The sequence below is a fragment of the Orcinus orca genome, chromosome 19 (genome assembly GCF_937001465.1).
Source record: "Orcinus orca chromosome 19, mOrcOrc1.1, whole genome shotgun sequence".
NCBI classification, from domain to species: domain Eukaryota; kingdom Metazoa; phylum Chordata; class Mammalia; order Artiodactyla; family Delphinidae; genus Orcinus; species Orcinus orca.
The window spans coordinates 7,103,100-7,122,706 of NC_064577.1; the positions used below are offsets into that span (position 1 = coordinate 7,103,100).

The following is a 19,607-nucleotide window of genomic DNA, read 5'->3' on the forward strand; positions in this document are numbered from 1 at the left end:
AATAGATTCATCTTAAATTTCAGAATTCCTTCTTTGATCATTTGAAGTGTCCAGCTAGGCCTCAGAAAGGCATGTGTGCAGGCAGACCCAGGCATGGATGTACTACTGACTAAAGCCTGACCATCTCTTCCCAGCAGTAAATTAGACAGCTTGGCTGGCCTGTGGCCCTTGTGGTTCTGAAGGTGGGTGTGGGGAGTCCCATGTGGTTTAATTAGTAGGAATTAACTTGCCGAATGAAGAATTTTTCCTTCCTGTATGGACTTGAAATCAACTGTCATCATAGCAAAAAGAATGAATCCTTTTAAAATTGGAAAGTCGGTCATTTCTCGGCAAATTTTTGGTTTCACTTAGCAGCCCCAGAGCTCATGGAATATGTCATTTGAGTTCTTTCAAATCTAAACCTAACCTTGTAATTCTCTGTGGGCTCTGACAGCCGCAGAGCAGGAATGAGAAGCATGGTCTGGTTGGCTCCGCCCGAGGGGCCCTTGCACAGAAGGCTGAATTGTGCTGGTGACGGCTCCCTGCAAAGACTTGTTCTTTTATCACAGCAAATCAATCTGAGCAGTAACATGGCCCCCTAAATAGCAGAGTCTATGTCCACCCCTCAGGGTTCTATAATATAACATTTGCCAGTAGGATGGTGGTACAGGCGTTACTTTGAGGGCTTCATTGGAGACTAGGGGAGAAGGGTGAAGCCTTGTAATTTGATGGGTGCATTGCTTACATTTCCTGGAGAGCTCCCAAAGAGATGGTATAGTAGGGACAGGATCTCACTTGTGATTAAAAAGAATTCTTTTTGTGAGTCTTCGAAGTCCTGTGCTCCCCGCTTTTTCCCTCCGGAGAGTTGCTTCACTGAGAGAGGCACAGCCACGGTTCTGCCTTCGTGACTTGCCCACCCTGATTAAACACTAACGACAGCCCCCATGTGCTGAGCTTCCCCTATGAGCCGACCGTTGTGTGAAGCTGCTCTATAGACATGCTTTGCGTGCGTTATTTCATTAATTCTCATGACAGCTCCGTGCAGCGGGTGTTGATATCCCTTCACGTTGCAGCTAGAAGGACTGAAGCATGGAGAAGTTAAGCCACATACCCAAGTGGTAGAGCCTGGGTGCGAACCCAGCCCCGTCCCTCAGTCAGTGGTTGCACCAGCCACACAGTTGCTCGGGCCAGAAAGCGCACGACTCTCGATTCCTTTCTTTTCTTCCTCCTCACATCCACCCTCTCACCAAGTCCTCTTGACTCTCTCTCCTAAAGGTGCCCCAGGTCTGGCCACTTTTTTCCATCTCCACAGCTCTAGCTTAGCCCACTCCCACATCAGCCCCACCTGGCACGCTGCAGCAACCTCTTCGCACTCTAAAACTGGATCCTACCGCTGCCCTGTTTAAAACCCCCAGTGACTGCCCAGTTGCCGTGAGAAGAAAACCTAACCTTTCCCACGGCCCACGACAGGCTGTGTGATTGGGTCCTGGCTGCCCCGCCCCCTCCCCCTGTCCTACTTTCATTCCAGCCTTTGCATGGGATCCTCCTGGTGAGAATGCTCTTCTCCAGATCTTTGCCCGGCTGGCTCCTTCTCCTCATTCAAGTCTCTGCTCAAAAATCCACTCCTCACAGGGGCCCTCTCGGATCACCATATGAAGAAGCCCTTCCCCAGCCTCACCCACAGCCCAGCCCAGTTCCTACATTGTATTTTCATCACAGTGCCTCCCTTCTTTATCTTGCTCACTGCTGCATCTCCGGTGCCTAAGAGTGTGCCTGGAGCTGAGCAGATGCTCAGCACATGACTATGGAATGGCTGGCGTCACGTGCTGGTCCCTTTGCCTAGAAAGCCCCGGCCATCCCGTGCCCCTCCCACACTGAACTGTGGAGCATCCTTCAGTTCTGGCTCAAACGTCGTTTCCTCAGGGAAGTTTTCTGTGACCCTCTGTTGCATCCTTTCGTCACCTTTGCTTTTCCTGCAAATAATCACATATGCTTGTGTGATTATTTGGTTAGAGTCTGTCTCTCCCACCTGACTGTAAGCTCCCTGAGGGCAGAGGGTGGTCCACCTTGCTCCCTGCTTTCCTCGTCGTGCCCAGCACATCCCTTTGTCGAATGAGTGAATGGAGGAGTGAATCCCTTTTCTGGTATCAGCTTGGTCCCCGGTTGGAATGTGTGTGCCAGAAATGAACAAGAAGTTCCTGAGTGCCCCTGACTCCCTGGTAATCTCATCAGTATGTGACTAGAGAGAGACTGCGGGAATAGGAAAGACACCTTTCCTTTTGGGAATCTCCTGACCCGGTGACACCAACAAGTAGCCCACATTATACTGCCTGAAATGTTGCTCTGCTTTTTCAGTGTTGCCTTTTACGTTTCCTTCTTAGTACTTACGTCCACCCATTGGATACCCCACCGGTGAGCATGGAGCCCAGGAACACCCTCAGTCCACTTCACCAGTGTCCCCTTTTTGTCATATTTCCAGTAACACATTGTTTTTAAAATGAGGCCCACCTGTATATAATTGTGAGACGTTATTATCAACCCTGGTAGACCTAGCAATAGATGAGGAACGTTTGGTTCAAAAATTCGTATCCTGTTTCTGTGGCTGAATGATTTTGAACAAAGCTTTTCACTTCAGTTGCTGGCTTGCTCTTTACACGTCCAAAGGACTGAAGGACTCAGAATCATAGAGATTCAGCTCCTCAGTATGATCCCCAAACCCACTGTTGAGCCAGTGGGATCAGGAATCCAGTGCTACTAACTAATTTAACTTGTTGTTGAAGCTTAGATTCCCTTTCTCACCCTCACCCTAAAATACCAACAACCCTCACAGTGACAACTAAAACTTAGAAATATGGCTTTCAAAGAAATATTTCTAAAAATATCCTAATTTTGAAAATGAATGTAATTGCTTTACATTTATAAGGATTTTTTTTCCATATCAGGCAAAGAAGCCAAAGTTCGGAGTGTATACATTTGAAATGTTTGCTGGGTTCTTAGACCATATTGTTTCTCCAGAGGATACCACAAAAATCATTGTCCTACTGCTGATTACCTAGAGCTAATACGTTAATCACAGGGCTTTCTTCATACCCCAAGGCTCTGGCTAGCTACATAATAGCGTCCAAGTGTTTGGGCCAAGAATTAAGTAGTTGACATGAATGTAAGTGGAATTGTCTTAAAGCCGAAACCAGACACAGGTGTGGTTTTTGTTTTTGTGTTTAAGTTTTATTTTTCTGGGTTGTTTGTTTGGTTCTTTTTTTTTTTTTTTTCCTTCTTCCTTTCTTTCTTTTTTGGTAATATCTTCAGCTGATGTCCTGGCACTTGACAAAGTCATTCACACACTGTGGTCCATCTGCCTTCCCTCTTGGCGTAGGGATTAGTTCAAGCTGCTCCACTGATATATGCTCAAATGTCATAAGTACTTTTAGAAGCTCCTCTCCACCCAGCTTCTTGTCTCCAGAGAGTCATTCCTTTCCCCTTCCCCTCTTCCCCAGCACCAGCCAATCCCTTTTATCCTGCTTGTCCACTTAGTTCCCTTTCTGCTAGAACTCCCAGCTCCCTGGCATAAATAACATCCTGAGGTAGAATTTGTAAAAAATTCCAAAGATCTGCCTCGATTCTGTTGTCACATTGGACTCATCATCGGTAATATGTATCACGTGCTTCTCCTAGGGTTTCACATGCTTTATCACATTTAATCACTCAAGTAGTCCTGTAACTCTATCCTCATTCAGCAGATCGGGCCGCCGGGGCTCAGAGAAGCTAGGCGGTTTGGCCAGCGCAGCAGCGTTGGAGCTAAAAACCCACATCGCCTGCCTCCAGCTTTCCCGCTAGCCCAAGGTCCCACTCGATGACATCTTTTGAAAGAATGGTCGCATTCAGGAGCTGGGGAGTTAACTTCTCTCAAGATTTTATTGTGGTTGTTGTAATGAGACTTATTTGGGAAGGGACTTCTCTCTATAATCTAGAACACAAAAGATTAGCTCTATAGTTTCTTTTTAAAAAAAATTTTTTTTTTTGTCGTCTGTGTTGGGTCTTCGTTGCTGCGCACGGGCTTTCTCTAGTTGCGGCGAGCGGGGGCTACTCTTCGTTGCGGTGCGCAGGCTTCTCATTGCGGTGGCTTCTCTTGTTGCGGAGCATGGGCTCTAAGCACGAGGGCTTCGGTAGTTGTGGCTCACGGGCTCTAGAGCACAGGCTCAGTAGTTGTGGCGCACGGGCTTATTTGCTCCACGGCATATGGGGTCTTCCCGGACCAGGGCTCGAACCCGTGTCCCCTGCATTGGCAGGCAGATTCTTAACCATTGCGCCACCAGGGAAGTCCTACAGTTTGTTCTTGAATTCAAACCCATCTGGCATTTTGACTCATTCATATTTATGAAGACCTATGACATGCCAGACACCAGAGATAGAAACAAGACATGTGATTCCTGCTGTCACAGAAGCTAGTGGGGAGAAGACAAATAAATGAGCAGTTGTGGCATTTTAGTAAATACCTGGGTAGGGGACATACCAGGGTGATGGGAGCGTGTGACTGGGACTTATAACCCAGACTTGACAGGTGAGAAAGGCTTCCCAAAAGAGGGGACTTCTGACTTGAAGACTGAAGGATGATGGAGAATCTTAGGCAGCTTGGGATTGGGGTTGGGTGGGCAGTAAGGTTTCAGGAAGAGGAAAAAGCAGTGTGAAGGCCTGGAGGTGAGAATGTGGCCCAGGTTGTCTCAGTTTTTGCTCATTAGATCAGATTTCATGATGTAGCTGTTGGAGAGACTTGGAAAAAGCAGATCAGTGGGGAAAGCTACTGACCACGCTCAGAAAATACCTATCTGTTTCTCACATCTAATCAACAGAAAAAACTCGAGTCTCCACTCGCATCCACCAATCCCTTCCTAGAAGATGAGCCAGCACCAGAGATGGAGGAACTGGCAATGGAAAAAGGAGACGTAGAGCAAGTAAGTCTGGTTTGCATTTCCCTGTGCAACTACCTAATGTTTGTTTCTGATAATGGGTCTGCTTGCTCTAAATGTGATCCCTTGGCTGTTGACTACATTCAGAGATTACAACCTTGGTGGTCTTTATAGAAGGCCTTGATCTGAAAGTGCATTTAGAAACTGGAGTGAAAGAGCAGCCCTTCCTGCCCCACCCCTTGGCTCCCGAATGGCACACCGGCCTTAGCAACACGGCCAAGCTTAATTAATTAGCCCATGCGGTGGGGCAGCAGAACTCTGCCCTGCCTCCTTCATCATCTCCCAAGCTTGTCAGCTTAGCTTTCCATTGTCCCCTGATCTGGTCTGGTGACGACATGGGTGACTGAAAGATCCCAGGTGAAGTTAGCAGCACCGTCAGCCAGGAGAGGTCTCTGCTCAGCAGAAGCCGAGCACCTTAGTCTGGAAGCCGGTGGAGAGGCCTGGAAACACCATGGTGACCAACGGCATATTTGGAGAGTTACTTTTCAGAGCACACCAGCACTTTCATTTCCTTCAGCTTTTTCTGTCCAACTCTAAATTTCCTCTGCCTTCATCCCACAGAATGGTGTTTTTGTTTCACTGCCATTTTATGGTGAGAGAGCTTAGAGCAATAAATCAGGACTTTTCCTGTCTGGATTAGTGATCCTTCTTTTTAATTTTCTACACTTGGCTGCTAGAGGATTATTTTATGGTATTGTTTTTGCTCCAGACATCACTGAAAGGGAGGCCTACTGGGAAGAGCAGCTCTGGGAAACCCGTAGCCACGCACTTTGCAGTTAACCCTGCATTCCTAGCATGGGGAGGGTAGGTGTACAATCCTGGCAGGAGCCAAGAGAGCAGAGTTTCCAGGAGCAGTTCTGAAGTGAGGTCATCAAATGTGTCTGATCCATCGATTAAATAATTATAATAACATGGATGCCTCACATGTTCATGGTGCTTTATGGTTTAAAAGTCCTTTCCACGCTTTATTCCCTTTCATCCTCACAATGCCTGCCTTTCCTTTTATAGGATTTTATATGGGAGCTGCAGGTTAAGTGACTAGCCCAGGGTTACACAGTTTGAAAGTGGAGGAGCTGAGACCAGAAGCTAGGTCTAGAAGTCAGAGACTAGAATTCCTTTTCTGGCGTTCCTTCTATTACATCGGTGATGTCTCCCTGAAAAGTGGAGGACATAGAAATGCATCCCGTGAATAAAAGTGAATGGATAAAACTGAAGGGATACCTTGAGGCCGTATCCCAGAGATCTATGGGATTAGACGTAATTGATTTAAAGCCATCATATCAGCTAGGCTGGGAGAAAACAAAAGATTTCTTCTAACTAAAGAAATGCGTCTCTCACATTTTGGGAGGAAGGACTGGGGTGGGAAAGAAGACTCTGGGTGTGGAGCTCATCCTTCCCATGTATCCTCCACCCGCGCTTGGCACCTGCACCCTCTGAGCTGGCCTTGTGCAGCTGGGACGTTTTCAGGGCCCTCATGTCTCCCCAGTACAAGTGGCTGCCATTGTCATGTCCAGAATTGTGTAGCTGAACTCAGATGCTGCCGTGAAAAGTCATCCCTTCCGCTAGTCATCTCTGGATATTAGTAAACTGGATTATGATAGCCCCCATTAGCTACAAAATCAGTTTTTCCAGGTAACATATGATTTTCCTTTCTTGTGGAACTTTTTACTCGTCTTTTAAGCTTGAGGCTACTGTCTTAAAGACAAAGACCTGCTCATTCTAAGGACCCAGAACACAGGTACACGGGGTAAAGCAGTCACGTGATGGGGAAGATGCCAGCCTCTGGTTTGCCATTAGCTGCCCGCATGACCTTAGGTGGGTTTTTACTCTCTCTAGCCTTCCCTCGTTTCTCCATGTATAGAGAGCCAGTGGTTTTCCAGCTGCATTCCTTGGTGCCCTGTGAGATGTCACTGTGGGGAGTTGGGATGAGACCAGGGCCCCAAGTCCCTCCAAATACAGCAGTTCTGTTTTGAGTCACTTTTTTCATGGACTTCCAGATAAAATTGCTTTTGGATCAGGGGTTCTAGGTGTGTTCAAAAAGAAAGTACTGAAACCCCCTGGACTAAATGATCCACTCACAGCTTCACGGGCTATTACTTGTTAGTAATAAAACTTACACGTCAGTGACTAATGACTCCTCAGCTGCCATCCCGACCTCCCACCACCTCCCCAGCACCTGTCCCACTTGTGGTTGATGATGTGGGAGCTCAGGGCCCCCCTTTTCCCAGCCACTCGCTGGCTTCTGGAGCTGGGCGCACAGGAAGATGAGGAGCCAGGTGGGGTGCTCAGGGCAAGCCCACAATGCACTAGCGGCAAGCTCGGCCAGAGGTGGCGGGAGGCCCCAGTAGTTGTCCTGGGTTACCCAACCCACTGCATCACTGCAGTTAGCAGACGGGTGGCCCTCGAGGTGAGGGTCGCTCCCTACTCACCACTGCAGTTAGGCTCTGGAGAAGGGAGCGTGAACTTGAAAAGAGCTATTTAGTTTGAACAATCAGTTGCCAACATGTTCCTGATGATTAAAAACTGGCATCTGAAGAGGGACTGAGGGTACTCAGAGTATAAAAGGAAGAGAGAAGAAATAAGGAGTTTCTGGTTTTAAAATGTACCCTTCTGGTGATCCGAGCAGTTAGATTTAATCTGTTTACACTGGATAGTAATAAAAGGAAATGGGACCAGCTGCAGACCTCCTTACTGTGACAACAGTAACCTTTTATTATTCCATCAAACTCCAGGAGGAAATAGCTTAAACATCTGCAGCTTTTGGACAGAATTCACACACTCCCAAATCCAGCCTGAGTGCTACTGCTAAATGACTTAGTATATTCTTTAAGCTGAGAAGCAACCCTTTGGGGAGCTGGACGGTACAAAGGGAGACACCAGTATGAGCCGAAATTCCAGCCCATTTCATCTAAATATGAGCACAGCTATGAGGCAGCCAGAGGCAGGAGGCAGCCCTGTGGAAAAAAAGAAAACAGGAAACTTCAGGCAATCCCTCCCATTGTTCCCCTCTTGCTTCCAACTCACGTTGAAAACACTGTAAGAGGATAGAGAGCCATGGCGACAGGGCCCTCCTCACTGCCAGGAGTGCCGTTAGCGGGCAGAGGCTGGGCGGAGCGGACTCCCCTGTGGGGATGGGGGTCGGGCCACCTGCACTGTCTGGTTGTGCGGCTCTCTGAGCCACATCCAGAGGATTCTGTGGGGACTTATCAAGCACGGGGCCTCTGGGAGACTGATCAAGATGAGTTTGTTGGAATATCATGTAGTCATTTTCCTTAACCATTAGAATCTATGTTTTATACTAAATGAGCTCTTCAGACTTATCCATACATTTTTATCATGTATCACTTTTGTACATACATAAAAAGGAAAATATAAGCAAAATAAATAGGTTAAGATATTCCCAAGACTTCTTCACATTCAGAGTCTAATTCTGCTGAACCACTTAAAAAAAAAAAAACTTTTTATTTTGAAATAATTATAGACTCATAAGAAGTTGCACAGAGAGGTCCTGGGTACCCACTTCTCAGCTTCCCCCAGTGCTGATGGCTAACATAACTATAGGGCATTATCAAAACCAGGACGTTGGCTCTAACCCTGTTTTCACTCGGGCGTGGATGTCTGTGTTTCCCCACGGTGTGGTCCTCCAGGTCATCCGGAGTGTTGGTGATATGCCGTTTCTCAAAATGCTCCACTACTGTACCTGGGATTATCTGCCACGTTTTTTATTGTTATTTTAAACTTTTTTTCTTTTTTAATAATGTCAAACTTAGGGAAAGTTTTAAGAATATTACAAGGAACTCTCAACTATCTTTCACTTGGGTTCACCAGTTGTTACTATTTTGTTACATTTACTTTTCCATTTCCTCCCCCCTCCCTCTCTCTCTCTCTCTTTCTCTCCCTCCCTCCCTCTCTCTCTTTCAGAACAAGTAAGTTTATAGGTATCACACCCTTTGCCTCTGAGTATTTCGGTATGTATTTCCTTTTTAGGAAATATATTCACTTAAAAAAAATTTTCACTTAAATTACTACAGATCAAAATCAGAAAACTTAACATTAGTACAATACTATTATCTCATTTACAGACTTATATAAATTTTATAATGTGATTCAAGAGTGATAAATTGAAACATTGTCAGTAGTTGGAAAAGTACACATAAATTAGTAGGTAAATAAAGCCAAATACAAAATACACATGTTGATTTAAAACATGACAACATTCTATATTATATAAACTCCCATTTATAATTTCCAGAAGCTATCCTACAGATATGTGAATATTTTTGTCAAGGGAAGAAAATATAAATAAAGGGAATAATTATAATATTTATGAAGATTCTATTTTAATTAATGAAAAGATATATGGCTATAGTGGCCATATTTTCCAGTTCTCAAATCAGGATATCTCATCCTACAGAAGTTATTCAGATTAAATCACATTTGTCTATTCATTTATCTGATCATCTTATTGAAAAGAATAGAATAATTTTTTTAAAAAGGTAACTGACTGGGAAAATGTAGAACAAATAGATAAGGACCATACCTTCACAACCATCATACTGCATCATGGATCCCTCATTTTAAACTAATGGAAATGTGGAAAAACTCCTAAGGCATCTGTGAAATGAAGTGGGACTTTGAATCCAGTCAGTTTAAACTCAATGAACCTGAACTTGAGAGCCTCTTACAGTCTCAGCCTAAGGCCTGACTTTGGCAGTGGCTTCTGGATGATAAGAGAAAATAGCCCAGACTGTAGTTATTCTTAGGAAGAACCAGAGTTTCTTCAAATCCTGCAAAAAAAAATTAAAGACATGGAACTCTTAGAAGGTGAAAAGGGAAGAGAGTTAAACATGAAATTAAATGGGATGTATCTGCAGTTGACATTTAATTTTTGGTGATCATTACCAGTTTTTACAGATGCTTTTAACCATTACAACGTTTTATTTGTTTTTGATTACTGGAAGAAGGTAATCATTTCTGTCTGTCATTAGGGGGCTTAGCTTTTCCTCTTTTTATTAGAAGATATGAGCCATTCAATTCAACAGGTGTGCTGTGCGTGCCAATTTATATCCAGATTGTACTCTTGTATCAAGCCCAGCAAAGGCTCAAGGACCTCTGTCTATTTTCAGATACCAACAAACAGAAATAGATAGAATTGGCTTTTTTTTTTAGGAACAGAAAGAAATATGTAGGAAGATCCTTGTTTATTTTTTAGATGTTTTGAAAGGGAATTTAAGTAGCAAATAATAGTTTTTAAATGCTTGCCTGCCCGGATGACCTTTTTATCAGTGGTTTCGCAGTTTCAGGTGGGGACCAGTACTGATCCAGGTTTTAGCTGGTGCAAGGCAAAAAATAAAGACAAAACAGCCAGCCTGTGTGTCTATCTCTTTGTCTTTCTATCTGATATAAGGTCACCAACTAACTGTCTTTTCTTGGGAAGGACGGCCTTTATGCGACTATTTTCTCTTATAAAATGTTTGGGTATAAAAGTTCTTTTAGGAACTTGTGGTTAGAGTAGAAAGTAACAAAATAAAAAGTTAGCAACCCTGTGTTGACCCCCTACTTTTCTTTTTTTCTTATATTTGTTGGTGAAATTCAACAGTCTTAGGAAGCACCGCAAGACAGCAATGATCTACTAGAAAGAATTCTGGTTTAGGAGACAGGAAACTTCACCATGTGCCTTGAGGCAGGCTGCTAACACCCTCTGAGCCTCCCTTTCTTTAGGTGTAAAATAGTAGTAATAATTCCTATATTGGGGATTGTTTTGAGGAATAGATGAGATATTTCGTACCAAAGTGCTTGGCTCATAATAACAAGCAGTAAATGGAGGTTTTTACAACTGGATGGCGTGAAAGCACTTTATATGTTCCAAAGCACGGCACAGCTCTGCGGTGCTGTTATTAGCTAGAATTTACATTTTGAAAACATCAGTCAGATGATGAAGAGCTTCCAAATTGAAAACGCATGTGTTATCAAAGTAGCAATAAATCTTTCACCGCACAGAGCACGTAAATGATGCCAACAAAGCTGGCTTATTGTTCACAAACTGGCATGACTCATAATACAGGACATAGTCTCAGTCTAGTTACGCTGAGTGCTTCTTATCTGTAAGTTGGGAGTGAACTTTGAAGGGATGTTTTCTTTGAAACTGCTTGGAAGTTTGCAAAGATGGCTCAAGTATAGGGTTTCTTTTTTCTTTTCTTCTTTTCCTTTTTTTTTTCTTTACAGCCAAAGAAGCCTAAAGCCCCAGACAATCCATTTCACGGCATTGTTTCCAAGTGTTTTGAGCCTCATCTCTACGTGTATATTGAGTCCCAGGACAAGTGAGTGATGAACATTTTGCTGCCTTCTGCATATCTCGCTCCTTGGGTCAGGGCTGGGGCCTCACAAGGGCACAGCTCCTTCTAGAGGTTGAAGGAGGGACTTGGGGCACCCGTTACCCTCCCTGGAAACCTGTTAAGGATGTTTTTCGGCCTTTTGAGTGTTATCATGTATTGTGTCCATGAATCTCAGAAGCCTGGGTTTGACTCTAACAAGGTTCCAAACAGGTCCCAGCACCTACTTCCCAGGTGGGCGCTGAGCCCGTATCCCACTCTGTATGTCAGCTCGTGAGGCTTTACAGTGTCAGGCGCTGGAAAGTGGAGAAATAAAGCCTCATCTCTAATGTATACGTTTTCAAGTATAATTTGTTTTAACTTTTCACTGTGAAATCATTTAGACTTACCAAAAGGTTTTAAAAAGCTCTCATATACCCTTCGCCCAGAGAAATGTTAACAGTTTACATAACCGCAGTTATCAAAACAGGAAGGTACCCTTCTCCCACGAATGTCCTTTCTCTGGTCCAAGATTCAATCATGCATTTAGTTGTCAGGTCTCTTTAGGCTCCGTTAAGCTGGAATAATTCCCCAGTCTTTTCTTTGTCTTTCATGACCTTGACACTTTTAAAGAGTGTTTGACCAGCTATTTTGTCCAAAGCCCTCAATTTCTGTTTGTGATGTTTCCTCTTGATTAAATCAAGGTTATGCATTTTGGGCAAGATACCACAGGGGTGACATTGTGTCCTTCTCAGAGCCCAGTGCGTGATGTCAGGAGGCATCTCACCTGGATTTGTCCTGTTATTGCTGAGGTTGACCTTGACCACTTGCTAAAGTGATGTCTGCCAGCTTTCTCCCTGTGAAGCCACTATTTTTTGCTCTGTAATTCATAAGTATCTTGCAGCGGGGGGGGGATACTTGGGGACTATGTAAATATCCCATGTCTCATCATACTTTGCCTGCTCATTTTTCACATCCCTTGACAATTCCTGCCTGAAACAATGATTACTGTAGTGTTTGCCAAACGATGGTCTGTTTCTGTCATTTCTCCTATATTTACTCATTAGGGTTCTACTATAAGGAAGAGCTTCCTCTTCTCCCCCACTTGTTGATTTGTTTGTTTTTTCCTGTTTGGGCTGATGTGTTATATTTTCTTTGATCATCCATTTAACATATGTGCTTTTTACAGAGGGGCTCCAGAAAATGTTTACAAAGCAGCCCACTGCAGCCGGGTTCCCTCACAGCCAGAAGAGTATGGTCATGTTCCAGTATCCATTGTTCATGCAAAGGACAGAGATCCCTCTTCATCCCTGAATCTCTGTCCACAGCCAGAGCAACTGTGGAAGGCCCTTCCATGCCGGAAGGCACATTTTGGAAAGGCCCAGTTTCTGGAACAGGCCGAACTGACCAGAGACAGGCTGGTCCAGGCTCTGAGGAAAGGCCCGTAGCCTAAAGAACACACGCTTGGGAGGACCAGACAGTGGGTCACACAGGGAGGACAGCAGCTGTGAGAAAGTTCTTGAGGGGAGTTCTCGGGGAAAGCATTTAGGTGCTGAAGTCCAGTCCTTTTTTTTTTTTTAATTTTTCTTTCAGTTTAGAAAATTCTTGCTTCCAGGTATGTTTCAAGGGTAAACCATCAGCTTAAGAGAACATTTCAAATGGCTATTTGTGTCTTAAATGGAACATTATTGTTATTCAACTATTTGATTTTGTATCAATAGATTGCTTCTATTCTTTTCTTCCCTGATTACAAAATGCTTCATATGAAAACCCCAGAAAATTACCTGTGTAAAAGCACTTCTACGTTAACAAAAACAACCTCCTCACCGCCCCCCACCTCACACAGAAAAAGTTGTCTTGACGTTTTTTGTCTTGTAAAGCCCCAGTTTTCCTCCTGCTCTCTATCTACTGGGCTTGTGTCTGCAGGCGTGCAGAAGGGCAGTAGTTACTATTGCCGTTTAGTCCTTTGAAAACACCCTCTCTTCTGCATTCACAAAGTTTTCTCTCAGGATATTAATAAGACACCCTTACGGGGCCGGAAAAGGAGCAGCTCTTTGCCTGTTAGATGAACAGGTCTTGGAGCAGCCCACCCGTATGACTATTTTGGGACAAAGCCCTCTCTTCTCTTATCAATCCAAATTCTTATTTTTTAAAAGGCTTAAAAGCTATTGGGTCCAGGGTTTAAAGTGCACATCTGAGATAACCATGTACTTTCTCAAAACTTATCTGGTCTAAAGAGTCAGTTTTCTGAATTATCTGGTGTAATTCTGGGATCTACTCTTTTCGCATGGCCTTGATTCGTATAAAGCACACTCATTGTTCGTGAGACTTTGGGCAAAGAGCCAGCCCTCCCTTCCTTAGGGACTCTCCATTTCTGTATGAAAAATGCAGTGCTGGCCCCTCATCTTGCCGTCTGGCCTCGCTGGGATGTTTCCACAGCACTAGTGCAGTAGCGGAAGCTTCTCGTAGGAGAACTGCGTAGGCTGTGCTGTTGTCGCTCCAGAATAAACAGCAAAAGCTTGAAGTAGAAAATAGAGTTCAAGAGATCCATTTCCTCATCTGTTACAGGAGCGCAGCAGACAAATAATGCCTAAAGCAGCAGGTTATTAACCTCTTTGGAGTCATAGATCCCTCTGAGAACCCGATGAAAACCACAGGTCCTCTTGCCAAAAAAACATCCACATAAACCCACACGCTATCTTGAGCACAACTTCAAGGGGTTCTACGAAGCTCGTCCTCCCTTAAGTCAGAGAATCCTAAGACTGGGGAAGGAGCTCAGGTGGGGACTGATTTGGGACAAATTACTCCTCTTGTTGTAGTTCTGACTCAAAAATCTGCAAGGGAGGAGAATCTGAGACCATTCGCAAGTTCCCCGATGACTGAGACCCAACCCAGGGTAGTGGAAAGAGCATAGGCCTGGGTGCCAGACAGACCTGGACTTGAGTCCGCGCTCTGCACTCACCAGCCTGGGGCCTTGAGCATGGCCCTAACCTCTCCGAGTTTAGTTTGTGCTCTCTACGGTCAAGTGAATAATGCCCCCCTCACAGGATTAGCGGTGAGGAATAAATGACATGACACGTTGTCACTCGGCACAAGTAAACAGTACTCGGGAACTGTGCCTGCCCTGCCCTTCCGGTGATCTTGTTCTGGACTGTGGTTGGGTGGCCTGCTTGGTGCTGCCAGCTCTCTGTGGGCTTGGCATGGGGTCCACTCTTCCGTCTCCCCAGCCTCCCACCTGCCCGGGGAGAGTCCTGGCAGCACCTGCCCCAGCCCAAAGCCCAGCCTTGGTAGGAGGACTGCAGCGCCGGTGCCCAGGGAGGAGGAGTGGGGATGTCCCTCGGCCACCTCTTAGCTGGCTGGGCTGAGCTGTCCTCCTGTGCTTTGAGCAGTTTTCTCAGTTTTTGTCTATGTCCAAGGAGGAAGTTAGTAGTGTCTCTTCTACTCTTGGGGATGTAGGCGTTTTCTTTGGCTGACTTGCAGGAGAGATTTCTCTCCATAGGCACTTTCTTCACTCCATTCAGTGACATTCTCAGTCCAAGAAATTATTAGGGACTCCATTTCTGCCCATTCTCCTGAGTTCCCTGTCATAGCTTTCGTTGAAATAGAGCCCGCCACCTCTTCTAGCTGGGTGAAGCCTAGAGTCTCTCTATAAACTAATGTTGCTTGTTGTTTGTTTTGAATTAATTTCAAACTTTCAGAAGAGTTCCAAGAATCGTACATAGAGCTCCTGTGTATCCTTCACCCAGGTTCCTCAATTAACAGCTGTCTCTCCCGCCTCTGACACACACACTGACAGACACACACATACTCACGGATATATGAACATACATGTTGTTTTTCCTGAGAGATTCAAATTCTCAGATTTCAGGCAAGATGCCCCATTACTCCTTAATATTTCAGTGTGTGTATCCTGTAAATAAGGACACAGTCTATGTAACCGTAGTACAAACCATCAAGATCAGGAAGGTAACATTGATGCAGCACTCCCATTAAATCCATAGACCCTATTCCCTTTCCCCATTTGCCCCAATCCTGTTTTTTTTTTTTTTTTTTTTTGCTGTACTTGGGCCTCTCACTGTTGTGGCCTCTCCCGTTGCGGAGCACAAGCTCCAGACGCGCAGGCTTAGCGGCTATGGCTCACGGGCCCAGCCGCTCCGCGGCATGTGGGATCTTCCCGGACCGGGGCACGAACCCATGTCCCCTGCATCTGCAGGCGGACTCTCAACCACTGCGCCACCAGGGAAGCCCCCCCAATCCTGTTTTTTATAGATCTCAAATCCATTCCGGGATCACAGGTTACATTTATTTGTCATGTCTCTTTGGTTCAATCCAGAAGAATAATCTATTCTTTCTTTATCTTTCATGACTTGGAAAATTTTTTAAATTAATTATTTTATTTTTGGCTGCGTTGGGTCTTCGTTGCTGCGTGCAGGCTTTCTCTAGTTGCAGCGAGCGGGGGCTACTCTTCATTGCCGTGCGCGGGCTTCTCCTTGGCGGAGCACGGGCTCTGGGCACGCAGGCTCAGTAGTTGTGGTGCACAGGCTTAGTTGCTCCACGGCATATGGGATCTTCCCGGACCAGGGCTCGAACCCGTGTGCTCTGCATTGGCAGGTGGACTCTTAACCACTGCGCCACCGGGGAAGTCCCACAACTTGGACATTTTTGACACGTGTAGGCCAGTTACTTTGTGGAGTGTTCCTCAGTCTGGTTCTGACTGATGCTGGCTCATGATTTATGATTCACACAGAAGTGGCACCATGTTCTTCTCAGTAACTCTTGTCAGGAGACGCACGGTATCAATGTGTCCCACAACTTGTGCTGGTCAGTTTTACTACTTGGTTTAGATGGTATTGGCCAGGTTTCTCTATTAATTAATAAGTAATTAATAAGTGTTGATTAACCTTGAAACCATATAAATAGCCTTTTTCTCATCTTTCACTTACTTATTTTACCATCTGTTAATGACACTTGCCTGAATCACTTATTACTAAGATAGTTGCCAAATAATTATTTTTCTAATTCCATCATTTCTTCTACATTTATTCTGTTTTAAGAAACAGCCTTCTCTTTTCCCCATTTATTTGTATCAGCATGGACAGATTCCTATTTGTGGATATAGGAATTTGGATTCCTATTTTATTCAATGGGTTATAGTCATTACTATCTTTTTTTTTTTAACTTTATGCTCGAATAAATTTAGACCTACAGAAAAACTTCAAAAATAGTGCAGATTTCCCATATTCCCTCTCCCAAGCTCCCTTAGTGTTCACATCTTACATAACTGTAATACAGTTATTATCAAAATCAGCTAGTAAACATTGGTACAGTACTATTCACTAAACTCCAGGTCTATTTGGATGTTACCAGTTTTCCACGAATGTCCTTTTTCTCTTCCAGGATCCATCATTATTTGTTTTAATGCCCAAATTGTCCTGGTTTCAGCCCCTCCCAGCTAGTTTTCCATTCTTTTGCATGCCCCTAGCGTGTTTTGAGTACTTTCTTTCTGGCCCAACAAAATATACCAGGCTCGTCTTGTACTTTCCTAACCCAGCCCTGGACTCATCCATTCTTCCAGGATCCCTTGTTCCTTTGGTGGGAAATGATATTTAGAAACTAAGTCTGCGCATTATATGTGTTCATTGCTGCTGGGGTGTCGTGCTTCTGGGTCCTCTGAGCTGAGAGACCCAAGAAATGTATGTATGTGTATATCTACCTATCTGTCTACTTTTATACCTATTTATATATTAAAACCTGTGAGTCTATGCCAGTAACTCCAATTCTAACCTAACCTCAGGGTTTACTGGAGTGTCCCCGTCCCATGTCTGTAACTACCTTCTACAGCAGTGAGAAGCTTGGTTCCCAGGATCCTCCATGTATTTACCTGCTCTATTTACCTGTGTGGAACCCATCTCCCAGCTGTGCTCAAGCCAGAGCTTGGCTCCCTGCTGGCCACACCAGAGCCAATTCCTCTGCCCCAACCACAGGGAAGGGGTAGGGGTGCATATTAGTCGGCGCATCCTTGGATGAACAAGTTCTGTAACTTCCTGGGGGTCTTAAGCCGCTTTGCCCGTACTCACCTCCTTGCCCACTTTTTCTGACGACCCTCTTCCTCCCCCAGAGCCATCACTCCTGTACTTTCCAGTTAGAATACTGTTTCTGTGAATGTCAGCTGCAGACCCACCAGAAGAAATGGCCTTGGTCATCCATACCTAAGCTTGGTGTGCAGTGTGGTTTTCCTTCTCACCGTGTTTTAATCTTCCCCTCTGCTGCCACCGCTCTGCAGTAGTCTTTATTCCTAGGTCGTTTTCTGTATCAGTGGAACTCCCAGCAGTATTTCACATGGCGCCCCCAAAATGCTTATACAGTTCTTGGGTTAAAGCTCAAGCTACAGGGAAGAGAATAAAAGACACCATCTGCATCCATGACGTGTTTCCTTAAGCTGCAGAGAAAGCGAATCACACCAATAATCGTAATACCATGTATCTGTATAGCGCTTTAGAGTTTTGAAATCAAAGCATCGGATAGTGGTTAGAGCTTGGCTTTGGAGTCAGACAGGCCCCAGTTCGAATTCCAGCTCTGATAAATTCTGTGGCCTAGGGCAAGTTATCTTATTTTTCTCAGCCTCAGTTTCTTCATTTATAAAACAGGGATACTAATGCCTTCCGCTCAGGGCTGTTGTGAGGATTAAGTGAGATTGTATTTATAATGTAGCCAGTGCAGTGCCTAGTTTATAGGCATATAGCCTAGTGTGAGAGAGAGACCAAAAAAAGTTTTTGGAACACAGCATGGAGGGTTAAAGGTATGAACAGTTTGCTGTGGGAATTCAGAGGTGTGTATGAACCTAACTGCAGGTCAGACTTTTCTCAGTCTGTGTCTTCTGCCTCAGCCAACTCCTCTCCTACTTCCCGTCCTCTCCCCCTCACACCGTGTTCTGTACTTACTTCTGACTCCAGGCCTTTATTCTCTTGCCTGAATCTGCTGTGGAATTTTCTCTCTAGTTTCCTCTGTTATTTCCTTTGTCTAAAACAAATTGGTCATATTGTCCGTACTGCAAAACTAGCATTTTGTTGCCATCTTGAGATCTAAAGATCATAATCATGAAGGTCCTATCTCCCCCAATAGGTCACAGCCTCTAATGGACAGATGCTGTGTCTTTACCCCCCCCCCCCCCCGCAGCACTGTAATCAGGACGTGACCCTTTTTAACCTTTTACTTGATTGTAATTGCTTTAGGGTATAAAAGGCGCATCCCTGTGATTCCATTCAACAGGTCAGCATGCCCCGTGTTCCTTTCTCCAGTAGTCCTTCCTATAAGATGCTGCCAAAACTCAGGGTAGTGTTTGGTGCCTGGAAGAAATGGTAACCTTTGCTTTTCTTGTTGTTGGACTCATTTATATCTTATACAGCAAGTATAAGATATACTTATATATACTTATATATGCAGCAGCGCCTTGTGCATACAAAGTGCTCCATCATATTTGATTGGATTGCATCCCCTTTGCAAACTCATGAACTTTACCCGTTCCCATCCGGGTGACTTGTCCTCTTCTCTTCTGTGAAGGTATTTGATTACTCGTTGTCTAGTGTCTCGTGTGGCATAGAAGCAGGCTGATGAAGAGCGCAAGATGGAAGTGGGGAGGGGTGGGTCACTCTGGTCTATTTCTCGTTCACACCAGAGAACAATGTCAACAGTAACCCAAGAGACATTCTGCAAAATATGGAAGATCTTTAGTGTTTGGTTTTTTTTAAAGAGGAAATTTTGTCTCTATTCTGTGATCACAATTAATTTACAGTCTTACTCATCAGCTTGGCTCCGAAATAGGAGGTAGATGAGGAAGTATCCTGGCTTCAGCTTCCAGCGGCATTAGAGGAGTGGTTCAGGCAAAAATGCCTTGGAGCTCTCGCCCCTGTTTTGGTTGGCACTGTGGATTCGGAGGTTAGAGTCTCTCATAGGAAGACTCGAGAGGAACCCTCCCCTGCTGTTCTGTGCTCTCCTCCAGTGCACCAGCCCCGACCCTTCCACTCCCATCCCTTAGGAAGAAAACGTGGAGGTTGATCCGCCGAGTACGTATTGGGCACCAACGTAACTGGGAGCTTAGCTGCGCACAGAAGCTTGAGGGCTGGGCCTCGGGGGAGCAGAAGTAGCGTAGACATTATCCCTGCTCTCAAGAATCTCACGATAACATACGTGACACAGAGAAGAAGATTCTACCACTATAAAGCAAGCAGCTTTCACCTTCTCTGCCAACTTCAGCTCATAAGAAGTGACTGGCTACAGTGCTGTCTCAGGAAGGCTTCTGAAATTACCCTGGAGATCAGTGAGAAAGACACAGCCATTCCTGATGAGCATGGCC

At 44.9% G+C, this 19,607-nt stretch overlaps 1 protein-coding gene across 8 annotated transcripts in view; it reads left to right on the forward strand.

Annotated features, from left to right (window-relative positions):
* The window catches only part of VPS53 (VPS53 subunit of GARP complex), a 138,010-nt gene that overhangs the window by 61,820 nt on the left and 56,583 nt on the right, over positions 1 to 19,607 (forward strand). For all 8 annotated transcript variants that reach the window (XR_007473479.1, XR_007473478.1, XR_007473475.1 and 5 more), the window contains 2 exons: positions 4,827 to 4,928; positions 11,169 to 11,263. Coding sequence is in view for 2 of the 8 variants with exons in the window: in XM_004267078.3 (XP_004267126.1) it covers positions 4,827 to 4,928; positions 11,169 to 11,263 (197 nt within the window). In the remaining 6 variants the exon portion in view is untranslated. The remainder of the gene's footprint in view (positions 1 to 4,826; positions 4,929 to 11,168; positions 11,264 to 19,607) is intronic.